At 39.3% G+C, this 27,855-nt stretch overlaps 3 protein-coding genes across 4 annotated transcripts in view; all 3 read right to left on the reverse strand.

The window, feature by feature from the left end:
• The window catches only part of LOC125003445, an 83,103-nt gene that overhangs the window by 10,318 nt on the left and 44,930 nt on the right, over positions 1–27,855 (reverse strand). The window contains exons 22-23 of the mRNA XM_047577402.1: positions 2,442–2,696; positions 1,551–1,805 (exon numbers count right to left, since the gene is read on the reverse strand). Of these exons, the coding sequence (XP_047433358.1) occupies positions 1,551–1,805; positions 2,442–2,696 (510 nt within the window). The remainder of the gene's footprint in view (positions 1–1,550; positions 1,806–2,441; positions 2,697–27,855) is intronic.
• Positions 8,037–15,642, reverse strand: LOC125004032 (immunoglobulin superfamily member 10-like). The gene is made up of 5 exons (XM_047578355.1): positions 15,249–15,642; positions 14,399–14,665; positions 13,901–14,233; positions 10,762–11,016; positions 8,037–10,537 (listed from the first exon to the last, which is right to left on the reverse strand). The coding sequence occupies exons 1-5, from the start codon at positions 15,319–15,321 to the stop codon at positions 10,419–10,421; spliced, it is 1,047 nt and encodes a 348-aa protein (XP_047434311.1). The 5' UTR covers positions 15,322–15,642; the 3' UTR covers positions 8,037–10,418.
• Positions 18,609–27,401, reverse strand: LOC125004031 (vascular cell adhesion protein 1-like). 2 transcript variants are annotated; one of them, XM_047578353.1, is made up of 6 exons: positions 27,166–27,401; positions 24,887–25,153; positions 24,386–24,718; positions 22,615–22,869; positions 19,825–22,420; positions 18,609–19,060 (listed from the first exon to the last, which is right to left on the reverse strand). In XM_047578353.1, exons 1-5 carry the CDS (start codon positions 27,239–27,241, stop codon positions 22,230–22,232), a joined length of 1,122 nt encoding a protein of 373 aa, XP_047434309.1. In that variant the 5' UTR covers positions 27,242–27,401; the 3' UTR covers positions 18,609–19,060; positions 19,825–22,229. The 2 variants fall into 2 exon arrangements, with proteins under 2 accessions (XP_047434309.1, XP_047434310.1); XM_047578354.1 differs by lacking the exon at positions 19,825–22,420 and having other exon boundaries at positions 27,166–27,399.

Consider the following 27,855-nt stretch of genomic DNA (forward strand, 5'->3'; position numbering starts at 1 on the left):
TCTGTAACAGATAATTCCATGTCATTAATGTTAATGCACATAATTGCACCTCATTTATCTTGTGTGTATATGATGGTGTGAAAATGTGTCCGCACCCTTTCGGATTTCTTATTTTTCTGCATGTTTGTCACACCCACGTCAGTTTATATTTACTTTTGTTTCTATTTATTTTACCTTGTTTTGTAGAAATTTTGTACATTGCTTGCGTGATGTTAAGTTTATCTTCTTATTGGTCGTGGTGTGTCGGCTTCACACACCAGCACTGAGCTCTCACCGGCACCTTTTTATTTACTAAAAATAATGAAGTGGTAGGTGAGACTCCGCTGACATGTTCAGGTATTATTAGTGTCACAGTAAAAAAAAAAAAAGAGTGTGTCTTTTTTTTTTATGTGTACGGATTGTAAGTCTGATTAAACATGATACAGTCCCACTCTAAACTTTTTGCACATCTCACAGGTTTCTAGATTTGTGCATAACCTCAGTGGATTTTCAATTAACAAGTACAACACAAATATCTTGCTTGTGTATTTGTTTTCATTCAGGAAGGTGAGCCAATGTTACATATCAGTGAACAGCAAAAGTAATTTCATTTTCAGGACGACAATATGTTTCTTAATTTCAAGGCCAAATTAGAGTCAGAAGTGTTTCCAACCAACGTAATGAGACTCTGGTGTCGTTCAGTGTCCTGTTTAAAGAAAACTCAGGGATTTGTCACAGTCTGATTTTCTGACAAAGTGTCTGATGGCACAGACAAATCTAGCTTGAAAAGGTCACAAAGGAAACCAGAGTAACTTATAAACAAGTAAAGGCCTCTGTTGTTTTTTGGCTAATGTTAATGTTAATGAATCCATCATGATGAGTGACACTGTGAGGAGAATGAGAAGATGGAGGGAGATGAGGGTGAGAGAGGAGGGAGTATAGCCTTAATGATTATCTGAGCTGTAAAACTGAGTGACATGTGCTAGTGGTGACCCATCAACTTGACATTTGCACATATATGTTGGTAACACACAGGGGCTTTCAGGACAGGGGAGGCTTGAATTTGTTAGTAGAATAAAAAACTTTCAGAGACGACTGTTTTTCCTCATGTGTCCACTTTTAAAGGGTCCATCTACATTTGATGCCTTCATGTAAATTTAACTTTCAGCAGGTACGGGATTATGTTGTGTATGTAAATGGAAAATGTCCTTCAGGTTGTCACTGTCATCTCTTGGAATCATACTTGACCACTTAAGTGTCCATTTAGTTTGTGCTTGTATAGGATGTATCCGATGAGTCCGATGAAAACCAGGACAGCTATTACTATCAACGCTGTAGCGTATGGGGGCCAGGTGGCTGCAGAGGTGGGTGAGAGGTAATAAAAAAGAACAGAAAACATTATATGTTAGAAAAATACAAAATGAAACATTCAACATGAACTTCCTTCCTGGTTTTGCATGAAATATTATTATTAATTCTCATCTGCTGTCACAATACTGGAAGCATCATTGTGATTGCTCAGTTTTCAGTAACAATTATAATCTTTGAAAACTGGAAGTGTAAACACTCACCTTGGACATCCACAGAAAAATTCACAGTGTCAGTCCCCACTTTGTTGCTGACGGTACAAACATAATTCCCTCCTTGATCAGAGCCCACAGACTGGATGATGAGAACGCTGCTGTTGGAGGAGGAAGTGCTTCCTCCCGGGAGCTTCCAGGAGTATGAGGGGCTGGGGTTTCCTTCAGATGAACAGTTCAGACTGAGAGTGTCTCCTTGTGTGATTTGGATGTTTTGATTTGCTGACACTAGTATCTTAGGTCCATCTGTGTGTTTGTTGAGAGAGGAAGAAAGAGAACAAGTTATTTCACCACATTATTCACTGACACACACACACATTACAACATTACAGTGGAAAGTACGTCATTGATGTTTCTAACTCAGTACTCTGTAACACTATGCATGCTACCAGTTTTAATACCAGCTACTTCAGAAAGGTTGCCTCAGACCATCACTGTCAAGCTCTCACTGATTAAAGGAGTCAAAGTCTGTTTATTTTGGACCATTTGTAATTCCTGATGTAGTATAATGATAATTATACTAACTTTCAACAGGTACAGGATTATGTTGTGTGTGTAAATGGAAAATGTCCTTCAGGTTGTCACTGTCATCTCTTGGAATCATACTTGACCACTGAAGTGTCCATTTAGTTTGTGCTTGTATAGGATGTATATGGTGAGTCTGATGAAAACCAGGACAGCTATTACTATCAACACTGTAGCATATGTGGGCCATGTTGTAAAAACACAAAATGAAACATTCAACATGAACTTCCTTCTTGCTTTTGCATGAAATATTTTTATTAATTCTCATCTGCTGTCACAATACTGGAAGCAACACTGTGGTTTCCAGTTGTCAGTAACAACTATAATCTTTGAAAAACTGGAAATGAAAACACTCACCTTGGACATCCACGGAAAAATTCACAGTGTCAGTCCCCACTTTGTTGCTGACGGTACAAACATAATTCCCTCCTTGATCAGAGCCCACAGACTGGATGATGAGAACCCTGCTGCTGGAGGAGGAAGCTCTTCCGTCCGGGAGCTTCCAGGAGTATGAGGGGCTGGGGTTTCCTTCAGACGAACAGTTCAGACGTAGAGTGTCTCCTTGTTTGATTTGGATGTTTTGATTTGCTGACACTAGTAGCTTAGGTCCATCTGTGTGTTTGTTGAGAGAGGAAGAAAGAAAACAAGTTATTTCACCACATTATTCACTGACAGACACACACACATTACAACATGATAGTGGAAAGTATCTCATTGCTGTCATGGTTACTGACTGATGTTTCTAACTCAGTACTCTGTAACACTATGCATGCTACCAGTTTTAATACCAGCTACTTCAGAAAGGTTGCCTCAGACCATCACTGTCAAGCTCTCACTGATCAAAGGAGTCAAAGTCGGTTTATTTTGGACCATTTGTAATTCCTGATGTAGTATAATGATAATTCCAACAACTGCAACACTCCCAATAATAAACAGTGAGAAAATGCTTCACAGTATTCAACCCTTGGGTAAAATGAATTGGGAGAAGCTGATATAGTGTATGTAGAGCGACTATAAAAGGTTCAGAGTCATCATGTTGATACTTAACTAAGTGCACAGTCACAGGAAACTCAAACTTCTCCTGAAGACATGTCTTCTCTTAGAAACAAACTTAAACTGTTGTGAAATGTTATGTTTGAGGAAAGAGTTTGTAGCTTGTAAGCTGAAGAACACCGTCCTAACTGTGAGGCATGGTAGTCGTAGCATCATGTTGTAGAGATGGCTTTCTGCAAGACGATATCGATTTCATCATAACTTGTGCTGGGGATTTTTTTGGTCTTCATGTTCACCACCTAGTTTCTAGTTCTGTTTGTTGATGATCAGTTAGTATAAACTCTGTAGCTTTATAAACAGCTGTATTCTGCAACAGAAAGTGTTGCTGGTCAGAACTATGAGAGAAAACTAAAACATTAAAGCCTTGGACCTGTAAACCAAATAATAAAGCTCTGTAAAGCTGAGGGGACGTGGACAGTTAAGACATATTGACATTATGTGTGTTTGTCACTATAAGGTTAAGGTTAGGAACAGCTCCAATGAATGAATGAAAGGACTTCATCCATCACAGTAAGAGGAGTGAAATGATTAACAAAGGTGTTAAAGTAGTTTCTTGTCAGACTCACAGTTGACTGTAGCAGTGATGTTTTCTGATTTCACCACTGGAGGGGGTTGTGGTCCTTCAGGTCCCAGTTCTAGTTTGACTTCACACCAGAACTGAGCTCCATTATCTTCTTTACTAGTGTTGATGTTCAGAGTGAAGGTTTCAGTCACTGGTTTATAGGGTTCATTACTTTTAGACTGAAGTTGATTCAGGACTGTCTCTCCTCTGTAGAAGGCCACAACAAGATGTTTAGCAGGAGCTACGTTCTCCACGGTACACTGCAGCTGGTACTGATGACCCTCAACCATTGGCCCAGTGTGATGGACAAAGCTGATGGACACATGTTCTGGAGCCTCTGAGGAGACAAGGATGGAGACAAAGATGTAGAGAGACACACAAAGCAAACTAGAGACTATAAATCCCTGCAACTACTGTTAATCTGAGCTAATAAAGAGAATAAATTCTGACTCTAAATGATAAAACCATCAATGTTAAAAGTGTTTTGGTCAAGTTTACTTACGGTAGACAGTTACATTCAGGTCAGTACAACACTGATTATCATCAGTGTTGTAATAACATGTGATGGTTGAGTCCCATTCAGTTATTCTGTCAACGGTCCACACCAACGTAGTTCCATTTTCTGTTACCTCTCCTTGACGCTTTTCCAAACCAGTGCCCTGGCAGGAATTATTACAAGCAACACATGTAGCAGAGGTCGGGTCTCCATACTTCACTACCAGACTGGATGGAGTGAACACAGGTTTATCTGCACAGTTGTAATCTGTAAGATAAAGAAAATACAAAGAAACCAAACATTAAAGTTCTGTATAAACACTGTTTTGTAACAAAAACATATTCATATTTTACAGATATTGTATTTAACATAACCTCAATAAATTCTGTGCACGAACACACTCTTTCAACAAAATGCGTTTTAAATTTTACAGTCTGTTATTTTGATCTAGCTTTTATGACTTAATGTGATCTACTTTCTTAATTTGTTATATTATCTTACACATATACAGTCCATTGATGACCAAGTACACCACAGGTGGATTACAATACAACAACAAAAAATGCTGTTTAGGGTTAAACAAGATATATTTGAATAATTCAACCAATAATTAAATAAATTAAACCTACCACATCCCGACACATGGAGGTCACTCTGACAGGTCAACAAAGACACAACCAAAACTATGGAAGAGAACAACACCATGTCCAAACAAGCAAACAATCTATCTGGTGGTGACAATCACTAAACCAACTAACTATAAGTGCTAAAATACTACTAACAACTCATTTTTTTATTACTAAAAGGGGAAGTGGTGGGTGGGGCACTGTTTAACCTTCAAGTATTCTGTGTGTCAGTCACAGAAAGTGTGATATGTTCTTATGTGTGCAGCTTTGGAGTCTTAGTACAGAGAACAGAGGAACTAACAGTTCCACCCCTCTGCATTTCAGAATAAAAATGACTCGACATCTCTGAAAGTAGACAAAGAGAGTCCAGTCAAACAAATGAAACAGAAACATCATACTTGTGCATTTCTTTATTCAGGAAAATGACCCAATATTACATATCTGTGAGATAAAAAGGGACACGAAGGAAACTGTGGTCATCAATCATTTGTCTTCTCTCCTCTCCAGTGAGTTCATGCTTTTGGCTTTATTCAGTACAATACAATCAATAATTTATGTATTTTCTTTATCACTTTGACTCAGAAAATCAGGATATTATAGATTGTTTTAAGATTTCTGGCAGCAGAATATATAATTTTGTAAAATATGTATAAAATATATCAAAAATAAGCTAGTTTGACGTCACACCTCAGTAACCCATGCAACATGTATTTACTCTGCACACATTTTCAGTTCTGCAATCAAAAGGTGCAAAAAAAAAACTTGTGGGGTTGTTTTGTCACTTCACCCCTGTCAGTGGTGTTTACCACTCGCCTTGTGTGGTTATTTTAGAAACTGACTGCAAATGCCCTTGTCACTCTGTGTTCTCAGCCAGGACCTGGCTCTAGGTACATGCTGGACTTGGTTTGCTTACAGATAATAAATACAGGTGGCCGATGCTGCAGACCTTTTGGGATTTTCACCACATCTGCAGCACTCACTCACAATGAAGGACAAAACAAAAAACAGCAAGCAGCAACACTTCTTCTGTTCTGAGATCAGATAAGACTCCGCAGAGGTTGCAACCGACTGAAGTGACAACTATTTTTGAACTTGGTGAGCAGAAGGTCATGTAAGGCTGGAACTATGAATCATCAGCATTGATCCATTTATAGCCAATATACCTTGAGTCAACAGTCACAGTCACAGTGAAACAGTGGAAAATGTATTTTTAGAACACTTGGCTCCTTTGAGTCTAACGCAGCACTGAAGCACATCCATCTATGGCCAGAGTCGTCTCTCATCTGTGTCACAAATACTACCATTAATTCGTTGAACCTCAGTGGCCCCACCAGTCAGAGGAACAGAATAAAGCTGAGCGACACAGATTCTGCTTAGCAACACAACATAAATGAATGCTCATCGTCACCAAGGATATATTTGCACATGAAGGAAGCATCGAGTTGACCCGTTTTACAGATCTGTATACAGTGGTGTGAAAACGTGTTTGCCCACTTCCTGTGTTCTCATGTCTGTGACATTTCAATGTTTCAGATCATCACTTTTATTTTTGTCTTCCCCCCAACCACTGCCCATGCAGACAGGCACCGGCAAGAAACGGGCCACTGGTGCTGGTGACAAAGGAGCGGGTTGTCCACGAACCGAAGGGTTAGCGGTTCGATCCCCAGAGTGTGCCATATGCCGAAGTGTCCTTGAGCAAGACACTGAACCCCCAGTTGCTTCCAGTGCAATTGGCACTGGTGTGTGAAAGTGTGTGTGTGCTTGTGTGAGTGAATGGTGGATGTGTCTCTGACTATATAAAAAAAAGCAAGACCAAGAAAGACAACAGATCACCTGACCGCTAGCTAGCTAGCATTAAAGCAAACAAGCAAGCAGGCACAATTGTTTTCAAATTAAACTTAAAATTTGGATGGAAGAGTTTCATTTGCTCTGTATATCCGTAGACACAGTCGCTTCTGACATACTGGACTTCCCAGATCTGCAAAAGGGAAATGAAAAAGTGAAGTTAGTGCACATGCTCGTCCAAAGTTCACTGAAGATGCACAGTGTAGAATATTAAAGTATTATGTGCTGAGCCATGACTCCGCAGTGACAGGACTGCAGAAACAAAAGCTAACAATGAATGACAACTTACAGCAGCTGCTCTCTACACATCGCTGTGGGTCCCATCTTCTCTCTCTGTCAAGCTTCTCAGTTCCTCTGTGTTTTTTAGATGTGGGGTGGTCTCATTATCTTATCTGGAAAAATACTTATGATTGTTTAGATTATTGAAGTACTCATTGTGTACTTAGCTGCTTCCTTTGTCTGTATCTTGTCACTTCCGTTTTCCTTCTCTACATACGTTGTCCTCTTGCACAGTTCACAGTGTATTGATTTTTCTGTACTTTTAGTGTAGATCAGAACACAGTTGAAGAGAACTAGATAGTTGAGAAGGATGGGACTAGTTACAACATGTCCATACTGCAACTGGGATCAAATGAGCAAACAATATGCTGCATGAAATATTGTGTTAACCCTAGTAATTCACATCTGTAATTCCTTAGTGAAGGTATTAGAAAAGATTCTCCCTTACTTTAGGAGGAATTATGAAGCAACGTTGGCTATTTGGCTCGTTAACAGACAGTGACAGGTGAATGAGTCGAGGCATACAGCTAAAGCTGCACTGGTGTAGTATAAACGGAAACGCACAAACAAAAACCTCATCTAATCGAGAACCTGTGGCATGACTTGAAAATTGCTGTACTCAAAGAAAACCCATCTGACTGGGAGGAGCTGCAGACATCCTGGGCGTATGGAAGCTGATAGTGAGGTAATGTCTCTGTTTAGTTTGATTCAATAATTTTGTCCAAATTGGTAGATATGTGTTCTTAAATCAAAGGGAGTATACGGCCAGAACAAAAGCTATTTTTATTTCACAAATATATATATATATATATATGTACATTTTAGTGGTACAAATGGGAAAGACACATGTGAGCGTGTCCAAAGCTCCACTTTTGAATGACAGGAAATGGGCTTGGTGAATGATTTGATTACAGAGTAGTAGTGCTTCGATTGCAATCTGAAACACACAGACGCATTCAAATCTTCAGTTTTTACCCTGTCTTGGGAACATAAATATGAGCATATGAACTGAACTGAATGTGTTGTATTCATGTATTTAAAGAAGGGAATGCAATTATCTAAAATAGATCAATTATTGATACCCTGTTGTATTTTTTTTTTAATTAATTTTTATTCTCCTTGCCTCTGGAGTTCACAAATTCAAATACAGCAACTTTACTGCTGCTACAGTAGGATCATCATTTAGGATCATCTAGTAAGAGACCCACAAAGTGTATATCTCTTACCCACGAGTGATTAAACTCAGAGAGGATGTGACCTGATTGTCTGAAATTACAGTTTACCACCACCTAGTGGTGAAGCATCAGATTACACATTATTAAACGGAGGCATCGCGTCTTCACGAGCTGCTGCTTTCTCACTGTTTCTCACTGCTCTGCATTTCAATGGCGCCACCAGGGGGTGGTCACAATCGCAAAGGGCTCCAGGTGCTCCCTAAACTCTGTCCTCATCACGTGTGACCTCCAATTACCTGTCGCTAATTCCCTCCACCCGAAGAGCGCGTAGTTTGCGCGCTCCGACAGTAACGGCAGTTACTGACTGAATCTGATCCGCATGGACCTGCACCGATATCAAGATTTAAGTAGACTATCTGTGAGTAAGTAAGTTTTAATTTCTTTAGTAAAAAAAAAGAAGTGGGAGAAGTAATATGTTTTATTTATTTATTTATGTTTTTTGGACATGTAGAACCTAGTTACGTTGCTAATGCTAACGTTAGCTGCTGTGCTGCGACAGGGGACCAGCAGAGGCTTAGTGAGGAGGAGACGGAGGAGGACGGAGGAGAGGAGGAGCAGACAATAGAACAGCATGACAATAACCCAGCATCAGCTAATACAGAGCACAGTGAGGAGGAAGAACAGGAGACAGTGTTTCTTTGATTACAATAAATGTGCACCTTTAACTTAAGTTGTACATTTGTCTTTTTAAAATCAAGGATAATTAGGTTATTTATAAAAACAAACAAAAAACATATATATATATACCACACATGTGACAGAGTAGTATTGCCTTTTCATTTTTCACTATGGTAGGCATTTCTGGTTTTACAGATTTTGCAGGTTTCCATAGTTACGGTATGGATCATGGTGACATGTTTATCCATCCATGGTGCCTAGAAAGCTACAGAGACCTTCAGAAGAAACCTCTGTAGGCTGGACGTGTACGTCTCATGTTTGGTTGGCTGGCTCCTCTTCCTTTCCTACTCCCTGTGAGGACGGGCAGCACTGAACGTCCTCATCATCCTTCAATGAATTCTATTTGTATTTACACTCCTTAAACTGTGTTTTGCAAATCACAATAAATTGATCCTTAATGGTTATATTTTTTATGACAAAAATGATACTGGTATTGAAGCAATAGTTTAATAATTTATGGCATAATCTGAGATTCAGAAAAACGCCAATACTAAGGTTTACACGTAGGGTGTAATAAGGAATCAGTGATGGAGCGATGACTTTCTAATTGTTTTCTCCACTGACAAATCAAATCAAATCAAATCAAATCAAATTATTTCCGAGTGCCGAGTGGCCTTTCCTGCTTGTCATTTCCCCCCCTGCCTCCCTATCTCCTGTCGCAGGGGTCAATATGGTAAAAGCAGATCTGATAAATATGAGGGGCCAAGACCATTTATAAACCAATACAAGAACCTTAAATCTAAATCCTGAAACACAGCGATCTCAAAACTGGTGTAATATGCTCTCTCTTTCTGGTCACGTGCTGCTGTGTTTTGAATTAATTGTAAAAGGATTTATGTTTTTTTTGTTTTTTTTTGGGAAGAGAGCATTACAATAGTCAATGCGACTAGAGATAAAAGTATGCATCAGCGTGTTTGCTCGAGAGAGATGATCCACTGCTTTTTAGGGTCTTCAGGGAATATTTGTGTTGTGTGGGTTTGCAGAGCGTTTCTGAGTTTCACTACAAAAGCAAGAAGCTTAATAGTCTGAGAGGTCACAAAGGAAACCAGAGTAACTTATAAACAAGTAAAGGCCTCTCTCGTTTTTTGGCTAATGTTAATGTTAATGAATCCACCATCATGATGAGTGACACTGTGAGGAGAATGAATGATGGAGGGAGGTGAGGGTGAAAGAGGAGGGAGTATAGCCTTAATGATTATCTGAGCTGTAAAACTGAGTGACATGTGCTAGTGGTGACCCATCAACTTGACATTTGCGCATATAGGTTGGTAGCATTGCAGCAAAATAACTTCCACACATCTCAGTTCGGTTAATTCACCATGTTTATGAGCTAATGTCTAGTTTCCTTGTAGGCTGTTAGCTTAGCGGCCAGTGTCGATGTTAAGCCCCGATCACAAAAAAAGCAATTTGTCACTTGAGCGTGACTTTGATAGTAGAATACAAAGCTTTCTCAGACAACTGTTTGTCCTCATGTGTCCATCTACATTTCATGGCTTCATGTAAATTTAACTTTCAGCAGGTACAGGATTATGTCGTGTATGTCACTGTCATCTCTTGGAATCATACTTGACCACTTAAGTGTCCAGTTCGTTTGCGCTTGTATAGGATGTATCCGATGAGTCCGATGAGAATCAGGACAGCTATTACTATCAACGCTGTAGCGTATGGGGGCCATGTGGCTGCAGAGGTGGGTGAGAGGTATGGGTAGAGAAAAAAGAACAGAAAACATTATATGTTAGAAAAATACAAAATGAAACATTCAACATGAACTTCCTTCCTGGTTTTGCATGAAATATTATGATTAATTTTTCTTCTGCTGTCACAATACTGGAAGCAACACTGTGGTTGCTCAGTTTTCAGTTACAATTATAATCTTTGAAAAACTGGAAATGAAAACACTCACCTTGGACATCCACGGAATAATTTACAGTGTCAGTCCCCACTTTGTTGCTGATGGTACAAACATAATTCCCTCCTTGATCAGAGCCCACAGACTGGATGATGAGAACGCTGTCGCTGGAGGAGGAAGCTCTTCCATCCGGGAGCTTCCAGGAGTATGAGGGGCTGGGGTTTCCTTCAGACGAACAGTTCAGACTTAGAGTGTCTCCTTGTTTGATTTGGATGTTTTCATTTGCTGACACGAGTAGCTTAGGTCCATCTGTGTGTTTGTTGAGAGAGGAAGAAAGAGAACAAGTTATTTCACCACATTATTCACTGACAGACACACAGACTGGTGATGGAAGAGACGTTTTTTTTAGTTTGTCTTAGTAAAAAGAGCCGCTTCTTTGTTACTTACATTAGTTTATTACCAAATTATGTGTATAGTGGAAAGGGAACCACATTACATCAGTTATTCATAGTTTAAATAGCTTTATTTAAATCCTCATTGGATTGCGGCAAAAAATTGTCAACTGCCGATTGTCTGTGCTTGGACTTGAAGGAGGAGGAAGTTGCACCGGGTCCATCACTTAAAAAGTGCAGCACAGATGCTTGTGGATGTTGGGTCTGAACGTAATCCAGCGCCGGATGGAGGTGCTGCCATATTGCCTACTGGCCGAAATCGTGCTAAAGCACACAGGCTCTGGGTGTCCACCATCGTACCATGGTCGATCGTACATGAAGGTTAACCTGCTGATGTGAAGCCCCAAAGTGGACCTCCTGAACTTGGGAACTGTATTTACAGCTGTTATTTTCTGAGAAGTCAACCTGTATCAAAGCCTCTGTTGTTGATGTTAAAGTGATGCATTTTAAGTCGCTTTACGTAGCTGTGGAAGAGCTCAATGAGGTCCTCTTGTGTGACCTCCACAGATTTCTTGACTGTGACCTTGACTGTTGCTTGTTCTCTACTTTTTGTCCAACTCTTTCTCCTCTGTTACCCACTGGGTAAATGATGTGTTTGAGATGCTGTTGTACACATTTGTGATGTGGACAGTTTTATCCTTGCAATGAACACACTCTCAATACATGCAGCTCCTGCTAGATGAGTTGCAGGAAACCTTCTCTATCAGCTCTTTGAGGTTGGCAGTCTCATTGAATTTCTTCTGACTGAGCTTCACCGCCAGAAAGTGTTTCATGCAACTTACACATGGATTGATTCACAACCCAAAAGGGGCGAAGATGACAGAAAAGGGAGTAGGAAATAATCTGGTGTGGGTTTTCTGCCAAATATCTTCTGTGGACATTTTGTAATGTATCCACCAGGAAGCTCTTCTGCATTTTTATTTTGTTCTTTGTGAGTGTTTGTTTGGTTCCTGTGGTGATTCGACTCACATCATCTCTCAGGTAGAATGCCTTAATTCTCTTTTTGAGATCTTCAGTGAACCCGATTGTCTTCTTTCTCTCTAAATGAAGACTATCATGATGTTCAAAACCCAAGGGACTTACTTGCAACTTTTTGCAACCTGTATTTTGACCGTGGTGAATCCGAATATTTCTCTGAACGTTGGCATCTTTTTTTTGGTATTTTTCCTTCTTTTTTTCCTTCTTTTGCAAGTTTTTCCTGTATTTCCATTTTGCTATTTTCCTATTGAGCTTATTTGTTGCTCTTCTGTCCTTCTTCCGAGCCACCGGACGTTGCCTATAAAATAATGAAAGTTGATTTGAGTGTTTCAAAGTCAGGCATTTTTTTCTCCTCCCCCTCACTGTTTCCAAAATGAAATAATTTTCACTACAACACTGTTAACTACCCATTGCCCTAACCTCGAAGATCTTGGCTGTGAAGGCTGCTCTGGGTGATCTCCCTTATCTGGGCTATGTGGAGGAGTGCACTCCTCTCCTCTCCTTGCACCTTTGATAAGCTGTTCCCCACATTCTTTTCTTACGCTGTTCTCTTTCACTCAGGTCTTTACTTGCTTTCTTTTTCCCTGCTTCTACATTCTTTCTCCATCTCTCACGTTCACTCTGCGGGTATCTCTCCCTTCTTTCAGGATCAGCTTTATTATCATAAGATAAATGACCAAATAAAGGAAGAGAAGGGAGCCACTTGCCTTTGTCTGTTGTCCTGTTGTCCAACAGGACAGAAAGTGATGTCATTTCCTGATGTACATGCTATTATGGATCATACCATTGTATTTATGGGGGGAGAAACATTTGTTGTCAACGGGCTTGAGGGGTTAGCTTGAGGGACAGAACTAAACAATGTGATTTTAATGAATAATTAACCATTCATATGGAGGGGAAAAACTGATAACAAAAGAGTACAAATAGATGTTTAGGTTGATATCATTTTTTTTTTATATACTTGTATTTGCTATTTTCCAAGTACACTTTCATCTAGGTCTTGGAGGACATGACAAAATATCATAATTATTTCTCATGAAAAGATAAAATTTTGTTCATTTTTTTTTTTGTATTAAGTGACACATTTCAATATATGTAAAGCTGTTTCAATATAAATTTTCATGGAGTGACTCGTCTCTCTATGCATGTGTCTCTTCTCTTGTGTCTATTGTTTTTTGTTTTGTTTTGTTTTTTATCTGAAGCACTTTGGGCTCTATTTTTTTGCTCCAACTGTACACATTACTGTGTGAACAAATGTATGGGTCAAACGGCAGGAACATAATTTCCCCTCGTCGATCAATGCAGTATAAATTATTATTACTATTTATAGAACCAACATTAGCCAGAGAAGTTAAAGCTTGGACACTAAGGGGTCCTTCAAAGGGAAAGTCATCATAACATGTGCTGGGGAGTTTCTGGTCTTCATGTTCACCACCTAGTTTCTCGTTCTGTTTGTTGATGATCAGTTAGTACAAACTCTGTAGCTTTCTAAACAGTTGTCTTGTACAACAGAAAGTGTTGCTGGTCAGAACTATGAAAGAAAACTAAAACATTAAAGCCTTGGACCTGTAAACCAAATAATAAAGCTCTGTAAAGCTGAGGGGACGTGGACAGTTAGGACATATTTACATTATGTGTGTTTGTCACTATAAGGTCCCAGGTTAGAAACAGCTCCAATGAATGAATGAAAGGACTTCATCCATCACAGTAAGAGGAGTGAAATGATTAACAAAGGTGTTAAAGTAATTTCTTATCGGACTCACAGTTGACTGTAGCAGTGATGTTTTCTGATTTCACCACTGGAGGGGGTTGTGGTCCTTCAGGTCCCAGTTCTAGTTTGGCTTCACACCTGAACTGAGCTCCATTATCTTCTTTACTAGCGTTGATGTTCAGAGTGAAGGTTTCATTCACTGGTTTATAGCGTTCACTACTTTCAGACTGAAGTTGATCCAGGACTGTCTCTCCTCTGTAGAAGGTCACAACAAGGTGTTTAGCAGGAGCTACGTTCTCCACGGTACACTGCAGCTGGTACTGATGACCCTCAACCATCGGCCCAGTGTGATGAACAAAGCTGATGGACACATGTTCTGGAGCCTCTGAGGAGACAAGGATGGAGATAAAGATGTAGAGAGACACACAAAGCAAACTAGAGACTACAAATCCCTGTAACTACTGTTAATCTGAGCTAATAAAGAGAATAAATTCTGACTATAAATGATAAAACCATCAATGTTGAAAGTGTTTTGATCAAGTTTACTTACGGTAGACAGTTACATCCAGGTCAGTACAACACTGTTTATCAGCAGTGCTGTAATAACACGTCACAGTTGAGTCCCATTCAGTTATTCTGTCAACGGTCCACACCAACGTAGTTCCATTTTCTGTTACCACTCCCTGAGATGTTTCTAAACCTGATACGGTGCCCTGGCAGGAATTATTACAAGCAACACATGTAGCAGAGGTCGGGTCTCCATACTTCACTACCAGACTGGATGGAGTGAACACAGGTTTATCTGTGCAGTTGTAATCTGTAAGATTAAGAATAAAATGCTGTGAAACATCTTCACCACACAATATCCTTCATGAATGAAACCAAACATTAAAGTAGCTATTATATATATACACTGTATCTTCGAACAGTATTTTTAATAAAAAGATATTCATAATTATGTTCCTAAATAAAATATCAGTGACTCCTTGTTGGGACTAATGATGTGTTGCCTGGCAACCTAAAATATCACATCAACACATTTGCAGTTTTTTTCAGTAATTTGTAATTTTGTGCACATTTAATGTTTGATTAATAAATATATAATAACAGCCAGTTTCAATCGATGCAGTTGTAGATGATCTGACTGTTTATAGCTTCATCGACTGTAATTTTTACGTTAGTATAATAAACATATTGACATCCTGATTTACACGGGGAAGTTGTCGCCAACATTAAACACACTTAAAACACTTGATCAGAGCACTAATCTGTTCGGTGCATCTATGTAAAGAGCAGCTCTAATGAGAGCAATTTTGAAATCAACAGATACAAACAACCACTCCCTAAAGAAAAAGACGAACAATAGAAATTCCAAATCAACACATTTACTGAAAACTTACCACAGCCGGACACGTGGAAATCATGCAGAGCGCTCATTAGAGGAAAAAATAAAAGTACGGAAGAGAAGAACATGATGTCCGATTAGATCTGTGGGCAAATAAGCTGCCGCTTATCTACCGCGTCTTAATGATGGTAAATCTCAGAGCTCTGAGAGAGAACTGAAAACAGAAAGGGTCCACTCCCTCTGAGTGTTATTTTTAGATGTGAGCTGGGGGAAGCGCTGCAGATATCCAGTAGTTGTGATTGAGTTCCAGGTTTTAATTTACAGGAAAAAAACTGCACCGAACTGGGACACTGACAAGGAACTCTTATGAACATGTGGACTCTAATTTGGCCTAATGACTTTTAATCCCAGAAGCACTCACAGATATGTGATACATTCACACACAAGCAACAGGATTGAAAGTTCAGGCTTAGTTCGTGTCGTGGAAGCAGAAGCATAAGCAGACGCCCCTTATTCCTTTCCTGTGAATGTTTCCTGCGTCACGTACCAGGAGAGGCCATGCTCTGAATCTGCTATGATATGGAGTCACAACTCTGACTTTAAACTTTGGCATTGTAACAAAAGCTGTCCATCTTTTTACGATGAAGTTTTTCTTTTATTGTTTTTTTCAGTTCACTGGTTTTCAGTTTTGATGTTTGTTTATTTGTTTTTGTTTCAGCATTTGTTTTTCAGTCAGTGCGTTTACATGCAGAGCTTAATCAAGCTATGCTCAAAATTTGACCTTCTCACTACAGTCCTTGTCCCAGTTTACATGCAGCGCAAGAAAATCGAATAACTGTTCTCCTCCTTCACACTAGGTGGCGATACGTGTCTTTTCAGCGGGTTAATACAACGTTAATATGGCCCGATTTCCGGGTTGACCTATTACGTGATAAAATAGACTAGAGTCGTTCATGCGCCGGACCGGCACCTCAAACAACAACCAGACGGATATTAGTACATTTTTTAATCTTGTACGTAATGTTCGCGCTATTTCTGATGCAGGTAAGATCCGCGCTATCCCTCAAACGGCTCCGTTTCTCTTCTTCTTCTTCTGCGACCGGCTTTCTTGGACGTTTTTGTTCCAGGTTCACACGCCAGCGCAGCGGTTGTGGAGCATGCGCATACGCATTATCCGATTGAAAAATCCAATTCAATCGCATTATCTGGTTGTCTCAATCGGATAATGAGAACTCCGATTTTAATCAGGGTAACGTGTTTACATGCACTTAAGTTCTCCTGTTATAGTTCGATTAAGGCAGTAATTGTTTTTTTTGTTTGTTTGTTTTTTTTCCAGGTGCATGTAAATAATGAAATAAAATGAAAGTATAATGAAATGTGTGCTTGCTAATTTGCTCAGAAACACGTTTTCATAAATAATATACATAATTGTGCAGGTTGGTCGCATAAAAATATATTTTTTTTGCAGGTACAAAGCAACTCGAGCTCAAGGTGGTGTTGCGCTCAATTTGGTTTTTGGCAATTAACATTAATAATTAAGGGAAATAATCATTAATATCTATAAATAGTTACTACAAGTAGTGAACCTCGGGGGCACCACCCGGTCACCACGTAACAAGAATCAAATTATAATAAAGATGCAGTCTCAAAAAAGATTTTGAAGTGTACAGTGGCTGATCCTGTGGTGATGCAGGGGAATGCAGCTAGTCGATGGGTCGAAGGCAATAGTGGTCCTTTGCTTCTGCAGGCAAGTGAGGGCTGGCTGTGCAGTGTCCTCTACGTTGATCAAAATGTTCAGTCGAACAAAAGAAAAGGAATAAGAAATTCTCTGAGCTCGTCCAGCGACACAAAGAACACGAGGCCTTGTAAAGAAAGAAAAATAATGTTACTGTTGTACCTCTGATGGAAACAAAAGTTGTAACGGGGTGCAGAGGTCTCTGGTAGTTATAGTAACTGTGATGTCATGGCCGAGAGGTGGGACATCCCTTTGGTCTCAGCCAATGAGCCAAGGATTTGTATCCCAGGTGTGAATGCCACAGTGAATGGTGGGAAAGGGAGTCTTACGAACTATACAGGCCCCACTCAGACTTGTAGGCCTGTGGCAGTGGCACATTTTGAAAGTGCCCAATACAAAAATGGAACTGGCACAAAATATTTGTCACCATGAAAATTAAATCAATAGATAATAATAATAATAATTAAAATAATATATATATACAATCTTATCAAGTCCTTTGTCTTCCTTCTGAAGTAAATGCAGGCTAGTTCAGGACCTAAACTTAAGCCATGCTGTTATGCTGCGATGTATGTGGTTTAGCTTATTACTGCTATAATGGCTGATTCATTCTTCAAGACCAAAATCGTGCCCTACCAGTGCCCAGCTGTGGTTGCAGGGAATCAGGCCATATTTCTCCAGCAGAGCCAGGATTTACTTCAATACAATCATATCAATACATACTGGGATTAATCACACGGGTATAGTGAGGTGGACACTGACTACATATGAATGCATTGAGTACTGGGATCATAATTTGATGGCGCGTTGTTGAATAATATTGTGTAAAACATAAAAAAGAAAAAAGAAAGAAAGAAACAGTAAATAGAATGACGTTACCGAGAAAAGACAACACTTTAATAGGCACAGCTAAAGTAGCGGTAGCATAATATGACACTTGGCCTAGAGCTCCCCAGCCCCGAGTAAGTCTGTTGTTCTCTCTTGCTGTTATTCATCTAGGATCCTGCAGTGTTAAATATTGTCTTGTACTTTTTAAGGAAACTACTTTATTTTTGCTATCTTATCTTAGCTAGCACTGGAGCTTGTATCCGACAGTGTCAGTCCTTGTAATAATAGTCTTGTTCTCTGTCTGACATTACAATCTACCACCATCTAGTGGTGAAGCACGAGTACCACACTATTAAATGGAGGCATCATGTCTACACAACCTGCTGCTTTATCACTGTCTGCATTTAAAACATTCTGAGCACCTCCTACAATGTAACTACACTTTGTAGCCTTAAACTCCACAGAGTTAAACCTTCCAGCAGTTTTGAGGATGCAAAGATAGTGATGGTGACAACAACCAGTACGAGAAATGGGATTTTTTTTAATACTCCTGTTTAAACTAGTGCTTGTTGTTTTTTTTTTTTTAAATCTTCTTATTGGTTGTGGTGTGTTGGTTAATTACCCTGGAAATGGACAAGAGGAAAAGTTAAAAGCATTAAGCCCAAACTGAAGCTGCGAGTCATTGTGACTCTGGAACAAACCGTTCCTGTATCAGAGGCTGTGAGTTGTTCTGAGTTCACCACTAGAGGGAGATGTGGTCCTTCACACTACACGTTTCAGAGTTTTCTACATTTGTGCATATAATGCCTTAAAACCTCATCGGATTTTCAAGTAACAGGTACAACACAAATATCATGCTTGTGTATTTGTTTATTCAGGAAAGTGAGCCAATAATACATATCAGTGAGTAGCAAATGTAATTTCACTTTCAGGGTGACAATACACTTCTGGTGGAGACTGGAGCTGTTGTGCTGTTGTTAAATTTTTGGTAGGCATATGTGTTGAGGTTAAAGCCAAGGTGTAAGACTAATACTGCCTGCAAGCTAAATATACTTGGCTGAAAAGGACCACAGGCCAAAAGAAAGTAATCGTCAGATTTGCCTCTCTCAAGGTGAAGTGGCATAGATTGGAGTCTGCAGGGTCTGTTCAGTCCAAAAGGAGACACAAAGGAAGAATGATGTTGTGTATTAGGCAGGGTTGTCTATTTTTATTGGCCTTCATTCCCTTAAAGATCTGAAACTATAATCGCCCCTGGGTCATCCCCTGGACGTTTTCATTTGCTGACACTAGTAGCTTAGGTCCATCTGTGTGTTGGTTGAGAGAGGAAGAAAGAGAACAAGTTATTTCACCACATTATTCACTGACCCACACACACGCAATACAACATTATAGTGGAAAGTACCTCATTGATGTTTCTAACTCAGTACTCTGTAACACTATGCATGCTACCAGTTTTAATACCAGCTACTTCAGAAAGGTTGCCTCAGACCATCACTGTCAAGCTCTCACTGATTAAAGGAGTCAAAGTCTGTTTATTTTGGACCATTTGTAATTCCTGCTGTAGTATAATATTCAACCCTTGGGTAAAACGAATTGGGAGAAGCTGATGTAGTGTATGTATGTATAAAAGGTTGAGAGTCATTAAACGTTACTGAGATAAAAACTAAAATATCAGTGACTCCTTGTTGGAGAATATCACATCAACACATTTGCAGTTTTTTTCAGTAATTTGTATTTTTGTGCACATTTAACGTTTGATTAATAAATATATAATAACAGCCAGTGTAAATCGATACAGTTGTAGCTGATCTGACTGTTTATAGCTTCATCGACTGTAATTTTTACATTAGTATAATAAACATATTGACATCCTGATTTACATGGGAAAGTTGACGCCAACATTAAACACACTTAAAACACTTGATCAGAGCACTAAGCTGTTCGGTGCATCTATGTAAAGAGCAACTCTAATGAGAGCACTCTGAAATCAACAGATACAAACAACTGCTCCCTAAAGAAAAAGACGAACAATGGAAATACCAAACCAACAAGTTTACTGAAAACTTACCACAGCCAGACACGTGGAAATCATGCAGAGAGCTCATTAGAGGAAAAAATGAAAGTACGGAAGAGAAGAACATGATGTCCGATTAGATCTGTGGGCAAATAAGCTGCCGCTGTCTTGATGGTAAATCCCAGAGCTCTGAGAGAGAACAGAAAACAGAAAGGGTCCACTCCCTCTGAGTGTTATTTTTAGATGTGAGCTGGGGGAAGCGCTGCAGATATCCAGTAATTGTGATTGAGTTCCAGGTTTTAATTTACAGGAAAAAAACTGCACCGAACTGGGACACTGACAAGGAACTCTTACGAACATGTGGACTCTAATTTGGCCTAATGACTTTTAATCCCAGAAGCACTCACAGATATGTGATACGTTCACACACAAGCAACAGGATTGAAAGTTCAGGCTTAGTTCGTGGAAGCAGAAGCATAAGCAGACGCCCCTTATTCCTTTCCTGTGAATGTTTCCTGCGTCACGTACCAGGAGAGGCCATGCTCTGAATCTGCTATGATATGGAGTCACAACTCTGACTTTAAACTTTGGCATTGTAACAAAAGCTGTCCATCTTTATATGATGTAGTTTTTTCAGTTTACTGGTTTTCAGTTTTTTTTTTATTATTATTTGTTTTTGTTTCAGCATTTGTTTTTCAGTTTCAACTTACTTAAGGGGTTTTGGCTGTGGAGGGGGGAGTGGCTAGGAAAGTGTAAACGCGCCTCCAGGTTAAAAAACGGTGCTGAGACTAATGGCGGCTGCAGCTGCTGCCTGTCATTACACAAAGATGACACAGATGGAACCAGTTCACCTGGAGCTCCCCCGCTGCAGTAAGTCTGTTGCTCTCTTGTGGTTATCCATCTGGGACCCTGTGGCGTTAAATGTATCTTGTGCTTCATAAGAACTGACATCGTCTGCCGGAAGAAGCACAAACGTTAGCTAAGCTAAGCTAGCTAAAACGAAGTTGTTTCCTAATATTGTGGTGAGTCGGTCCTTATAAAGCAGAAATGAAATGGTACAGTATAATGAAATGTGTGACTGCTAATTTGCTCAGAAATACGTTTTCATAAATAATATACATAATTGTGCAGGGAGGTCGCATAATATTTTTTTTTTTATTATTTGCAGGTACAATGCCACTGGAGCTCAAGGTGGTGTTGGGCTCAATTAGGTTCTTGGCAATTAACAATAATGATTAAGGGAAATAGGGAACAAGAATCAAATTATAATAAAGATACTCATGTTTTCTAACATGTGTTCTCATTGCTTATTTTGAACAAACATGAGTCATTAAGCTTTCTTTTCCTGAACATTCACAATATGTTACTGTCCACGTCTCACATTCTGTATTAAAACGTCACAAAATTATTCATATTATTATCATTGTTATTGTTATTACTACAGATACAGATATTGCTACTTATTCACTTGTCATTGTTATATATGTCCATTACCGTAACACACTTCACAAAACTATTTACATGCACGAAGACATCTGAAAATTAAATGTTGTTATGGATCACTTACAATTTCTACAAACCAAGAATCAAAAACTTTAGCCAACACAACATTTTAAATCATAAATATATCCGTGTATTCTTAATAGCGAAATCCACACAAAGAACAGAATTTACAATCACAATAAAAGTCGTTCAGATCAGTTAAATATTAAGCAGAGAAGGTGTCTGTGCGTGAGTGACACTGAATAGAGAACCATTTGCACCTGTTTATGTTCGATTCCAGCTGCTTTACCGCATCTGCAAACAACGCAGACACTCGCCTTGCCATGGTATTGGCACCAAGTTGTACATCGGCAATAACAGACAAAATTTCCGTTTTATTTTTATGGTCCCGGAATAACATTTCAGTGACCGCGTCATGGCCTCCTTTATGATCCCGCCATCGGTGAACAGCTTTTTGCGCTTCGTTAAAATGTGCGCCACTTTAAAAGAAGTGTCTGTAGCTGAATTGGCCTTTTTCGCTGGTTTGGTGAACAGCGTTGTCTTCAGCTCCGTTATCTTGTCTCTGAGTAGGCTGCTACCAGCAGCAAAGTCCCGTGAAAAGTTGCCGTGGACTTTGGTGAAATGGCGCTCCACATTACTCCTTTTACCGACCGACACGCTGGCACCGCAGATCAGACACACACTTGTCATTAACATTTGTAAAACAAAATTCTGCCTCCCACTACTGGTGAAAATGGTACGTTTTAACCCGCTTGTTGTTTACACTGGTCACCATCGTAAACTCACGTGTCTTCACGTTTTTGATTGACAGCTAATTGGCTAATAATCATTTTGTGTTGGAAGGGGGCGGGGCAACTATGACTGTGAATTCTGATTGGACATAACTTTAAGTAGATTTGCTGAGGGACCAAATTAAGTTTTCAAATTTATGTACGATTCACTGGCCCTTTGGCGAGCTACATGGAAAGAGGCGGTGAGCTACTGGTAGCTCGCGAGCTACACGTTAGAGACTCCTGCTGTGAAGTCTTCATGTTGTACTGTCCCGTTCGGGTGTGTTTGTAGAAACAGCTGTATGTTACGATCAGTACGATGGTTAACAAGGCAAGTCCTGCCATTACCAGTAGTATGATGAGTATTGAGTGGTCGGCTGCAAAGGAACAGAAAACATTATACATTAGAAAAATACAAAATGAAACATTCAACATGAACTTCCTTCTTGGTTTTGCATGAAATATTATTATTAATTTTTCATCTGCTGTCACAATATTGGAAGAAACATTGTGGTTGGTCAGTTTTCTGGAACAATTATAATCTTTGAAAACTGGAAATGAAAACACTCACCTTGGACATCCACAGAAAAATTCACAGTGTCAGTCCCCACTTTGTTGCTGACGGTACAAACATAATTCCCTCCTTGATCAGAGCCCACAGACTGGATGATGAAAACGCTGTCGCTGGAGGAGGAAGCTCTTCCCCCCGGGAGCTTCCAGGAGTATGAGGGGCTGGGGTTTCCTTCAGACGAACAGTTCAGACTTAGAGTGTCTCCTTCTGTGATTTGAATGTTTTCATTTGCTGAAACTAGTATCTTAGGTCCATCTGTGTGTTTGTTGAGAGAGGAAGAAAGAGAACAAGTTATTTCACCACATACACATTCACTGACAGACACACACACATTACAACATGATAGTGGAAAGTATCTCATTGTTTTCATGATTACTGACTGATGTTTCTAACTCAGTACTCTGTAACACTATGCATGCTACCAGTTTTAATACCAGCTACTTCAGAAAGGTTGCCTCAGACCATCACTGTCAAGCTCTCACTGATTAAAGGAGTCAAAGTCTGTTTATTTTGGACCATTTGTAATTCTTGATGTAGTATAATGATAATTCCAACAACTGCAACACTTCCAATAAAAAACAGTGAGAAAATACTTCACAATATTCAACCCTTGGGTTAAATGAATTGTGAGACTATAAAAGGTTTAGGTAAGATGTCACCTCATCATCATGTTGATACTTAACTAAGTGCATAGTCACAGGAAACTCAACCTTCTCCTGAAGACATGTCTTCTCTTAGAAACAAACTTAAACTGTTGTGAAATGTTATGTTTGAGGAAAGAGTTTGTAGCTTGTAAGCTGAAGAACACCGTCCTAACTGTGAGGCATGGTAGTCGTAGCATCATGTTGTGGAGATGGCTTTCTGCAAGATGATATAGAACCAGTAAGAGAGTGAACATTACACCAATTTTAAAGTCTCTGCACTGGCTACCTGTCTGCTTCACAATTGATTTTAAGATCTTAATGTTTTTTAATGCTCTTAGTCCTAATTATTTCTCTGATTTGTTTTTAACATATGAGTCCTCTAGAACTCTCGGGACTTCAGGCAGCAGCCTTTTAATTACTCCAGAAGATTTAATCAAAACATATGGTGAGGCCTCCTTCTACCATTATGGTCCCTGTTTGTGGAGCAGTCTGTCTGAGAACCTGAGGAAAACAGACAATGTGGACATTTTTAAAAGCAAACCAAAGACTTACCTTTGTAGTCTTGCTTTCAACTCAATTTTATTTCCATTTTAGTCTGGTTATTTATTTAAGTTTATTTATTTTATCATTTAACATTTTTTAGTCTGACTTTCAACTGAATTGTACTTATTTTATTATTTTTATCTTTTTAGTATACATTTTGATTGATTTTAATTTGATTTATATTCATGATTTAGGTTATTATTAAATTATAATTAGTGTGTTTGTTTACGTACATGTGTGGGAGAAGGGGGTTTGTCTAGTTTCTAGTTCTGTTTGTTGATGATCAGTTAGTATAAACTCTGTAGCTTTATAAACAGCTGTCTTCTACAACAGAAAGTGATGCTGGTCAGAACTATGAGAGAAAACTAAAACATTAAAGCCTTGGACCTGTAAACCAAATAATAAAGCTCTGTAAAGCTGAGGGGACGTGGACAGTTAGGACATATTTACATTATGTGTGTTTGTCACTATAAGGTCCCAGGTTAGGAACAGCTCCAATGAATGAATGAAATGACTTAATTCATCACAGTAAGAGGAGTGAAATGATTAACAAAGGTGTTAAAGTAGTTTCTTGTCAGACTCACAGTTGACTGTTGCAGTGATGTTTTCTGATTTCACCACTGGAGGGGGTTGTGGTCCTTCAGGTCCCAGTTCTAGTTTGGCTTCACACCAGAACTGAGCTCCATTATCTTCTTTACTAACGGTGATGTTCAGAGTGAAGGTTTCAGTCACTGGTTTATAGGGTTCACTACTTTTAGACTGAAGTTTATCCAGGACTATCTCTCCTCTGTAGAAGGTCACAACAAGGTGTTTAGCAGGAGCTACGTTCTCCACGGTACACTGCAGCTGGTACTGATGACCCTCAACCATCGGCCCAGTGTGATGTACAAAGCTGATGGACACATGTTCTGGAGGCTCTGAGGAGACAAGGATGGAGACAAAGATGTAGAGAGACACACAAAGCAAACTAGAGACTATAAATCCCTGTAACTACTGTTAATCTGAGCTAATAAAGAGAATAAATTCTGAGTATAAATGATATCTATGCTATCAATGTTAAAAGTGTTTTGGTCAAGTTTACTTACGGTAGACAGTTACATCCAGGTCAGTACAACACTGTTTATCAGCAGTGCTGTAATAACACGTCAGAGCTGAGTCCCATTCAGTTATTCTGTCAACGGTCCACACCAACGTAGTTCCATTTTCTGTTACCACTCCCTGAGATTTTTCCAAACCAGATACGGTGTCCTGGCAGGAATTATTACAAGCAACACATGTAGCAGAGGTCGGGTCTCCATACTTCACTACCAGACTGGATGGAGTGAACACAGGTTTATCTGTACAGTTGTAATCTGTAAGAAGAAAATGCAATGTCCTTTACTTTTTTCAGTAACGGGGTAATCTAACTAATCACTGTTTCCATTATTATAACGCCATTTCCGTTACTGAAAATTAAATGGGGCGCGTTACTTGGTTCTCAGCCATGGGAGCCGCGAAGCTTTTTTTTTTTTTTTTTTGGCGAGGAGAAGAGAGGAGGGGCGAAACAACGGCATAGGTGATGGTGATTGGCTGAGGTGCAGTAGGCTTTTACGGTAAATCAATCTCAGGCAGTGTTCAGTTTCAATACACAAATCATACCCACACCAAATTGCCTGTTACATTCTGACTAGAGGCCTGATAGACTGTATCACTGTAGAAGCTTCAGCTCAAAAACAAGTTTTGATCTTCTCCCATAAAGACCAATCTCTAAAAGCCAGAGATTATTGTTCCTTTTTTTTCCCAAACAAACAATCGTTAATCGAAGTGCAAAGGTGAACGGCGACTGTGTCTATATCCAGCTTGTATAGTGATCTCCAACACTTTAATGATCATGAAAAGGGGGATTTAGAGGCAGATATCGGGCTCTGTGCAGGACACGGTGATTTATTCTAACATCAGCAGCCTTTTGAAAGAGCGGGGGTTTGACCGGCTCAGTCTTCAGGTCATCAACAAACGTTATCTGCAATGTACGCGATGACGCATGAGGGAGGAAAAAACAGGCACGCAGCTCTCACAGGTGGAGGTCCGACCCAGGACTTTCGATGTGAAAGCCTTATATATCTACCAGTTGGGGTCTGAGGTGCAATAAATATTAAAATTTCTGTGTAAGTACATGTCTATACAATTCTACTCTATGCAACTGGCTGAAACCTGCTAAGAAAAAAAAATCTAATTATTAAACATATTTAAACTTAAAAAAAAGAAGAAGAGTAACGCAATAGTCACTTTCCCTGGTAACTAGTTACTTTTATAGTGGAGTAATTCAGTTACTAACTCAGTTACTTTTTGGGAGAAGTAACTAGTAATTATAACTAATTACTTTTTTAAAGTAACGTGCCCAACACTGATACCTCAACACATGGGACGGGTGTATTATTATTATCATGCTGACTACACAATCTTCTGACGCTCATTTCCTTTCATTGTAGGATACCCATCTGCAACGTGCAGGAAATGCAGTAGTGTGTGGTGATGCATGATAAGTCTACTACATTACCCCATACACTTATTCCGCTTTCATACTCCCGGGTCGACTATCAGATACATTTGATACATTGTCTGTCAGGCCGAGTGCCAAAATCACAATGTAACAGGCAGATACATCAATATCAGAAAAACCCGGGTCGACGCGGCATTCCTGTTCACATCGAAGCTGCGTCACATCGAAACGAAATATTAAAATCAAATTCAGTCCTGTGGACCCATTTTTCCATTTTGTATTTTTGATCTGAGTCTAAATTTAAATATGAAAAACCAGGCATTTTTCCCTCGTTTTTTTGTGTTAGATTGAAAAAAATAAATAAATAAAAATCTGTCACTTTTTCATTTTTTGGATTTTTGATAGACAGTTGAAAATAGAATCAACGAATACACGGATACTACTCACTGAGCTAAACACCGCCCCAAAACGTATTCATATTATACAGTCTATATTATATTTAACATAACCTCAATCAATCTGTGTACGCACACACTCCAACAAAATACGTTTTTTACAGTCTGTCATGTTGATCTCTCTCTCTCTTTATATATTTGATTATTGCTAATTAACCACAGAAATCAATCAATAAAGTGCATGTTGTTTAAGGTGTCTATGGACTTCTTCAGCAAAGCATTCAAACCATATTTCTATTGTGGTTAGCTTTTATGACTTAATGTGATCTACTTTCTTGGTTTGTTATATTATCTTACACATATACAGCCCATTGATGACCAAGTACACCACAGGTGGATTACAATATAGGCTGAATAAAATAATTCAACTTTATGGTTAAATGATATATATTTGAATAATTCAACTTATAATTAAATAAATAAAACCTACCACAGCCGGACACATGGAGGCCACTCTGACAGGTCAACAAAGACACAACCAAGACTATGGAAGAGAACAACATCATGTCCAAACAAGCAAACAATCTGTCTGTTGGTGATAGTCGCTAAACTGAAAGTAGATGTGCGAAAAACACTGCAAACTACTGTGGCTTAAAAGCGGAAGTGGTAGGTGGAGCACTGCTGATATTTTTGAATATTCTGTGTCAGAACGGAGAAACGAATGCAAAACTTCTCCTCCTTCAGAATCTTCTACATTTCCGCATAATTTTGACGTTATTCAATAAAATGTTTAAAGGTTTTTATCATGTTCCCTCTACCTTTATTTCAGTCAGGATCACTTTGTCAAAATAAAACTTTATTTATTTGCACGAAATTGTCTTTGGCTGTATGGTTCTGTTGTGGGAACCCGCTATTCTGTGCACTTGCGGGAAACCCAGGAAGACCACACCTTCCTGGCCTTCACAAGCCATCGTGAAGGCGACAGCAGGGTCCGCAGCAGCAAAGAACAACTTGACAGAACCAGAGAAGCAGCGATTCAGTTATATTTGTCTGTTTCCGATAATACAAACTGTTACAAGATGGTGGCAAGGAAATACTCCCTTTAACAGGAAGAAACGTTGGCTCATATGCGGGGACCCATCTGCCTAAGGCCTGCCGAGTAGAAACAGAAAAGAGAGAG

This window comes from Mugil cephalus, chromosome 2, assembly GCF_022458985.1.
Source record: "Mugil cephalus isolate CIBA_MC_2020 chromosome 2, CIBA_Mcephalus_1.1, whole genome shotgun sequence".
Classification (NCBI taxonomy): domain Eukaryota; kingdom Metazoa; phylum Chordata; class Actinopteri; order Mugiliformes; family Mugilidae; genus Mugil; species Mugil cephalus.

Coding starts and splice junctions, on each gene's coding strand:
- LOC125004032 (XM_047578355.1), bottom strand. CDS start 15,321: ATGTTCTTCTCTTCCGTACTTTTATTTTTTCCTCTAATGAGCGCTCTG. Junction 14,666..15,248: donor TTTCCACGTGTCCGGCTGTG/GTAAGTTTTCAG, acceptor TTAATCTTACAG/ATTACAACTGCACAGATAAA. Junction 10,538..10,761: donor TTATTCCGTGGATGTCCAAG/GTGAGTGTTTTC, acceptor CCACCTCTGCAG/CCACATGGCCCCCATACGCT.
- LOC125004031 (XM_047578353.1), bottom strand. CDS start 27,241: ATGATGTTGTTCTCTTCCATAGTCTTGGTTGTGTCTTTGTTGACCTGT. Junction 25,154..27,165: donor CCTCCATGTGTCCGGCTGTG/GTAGGTTTTATT, acceptor TTCTTCTTACAG/ATTACAACTGTACAGATAAA. Junction 22,870..24,385: donor CATCACTGCAACAGTCAACT/GTGAGTCTGACA, acceptor ACAAACACACAG/ATGGACCTAAGATACTAGTT.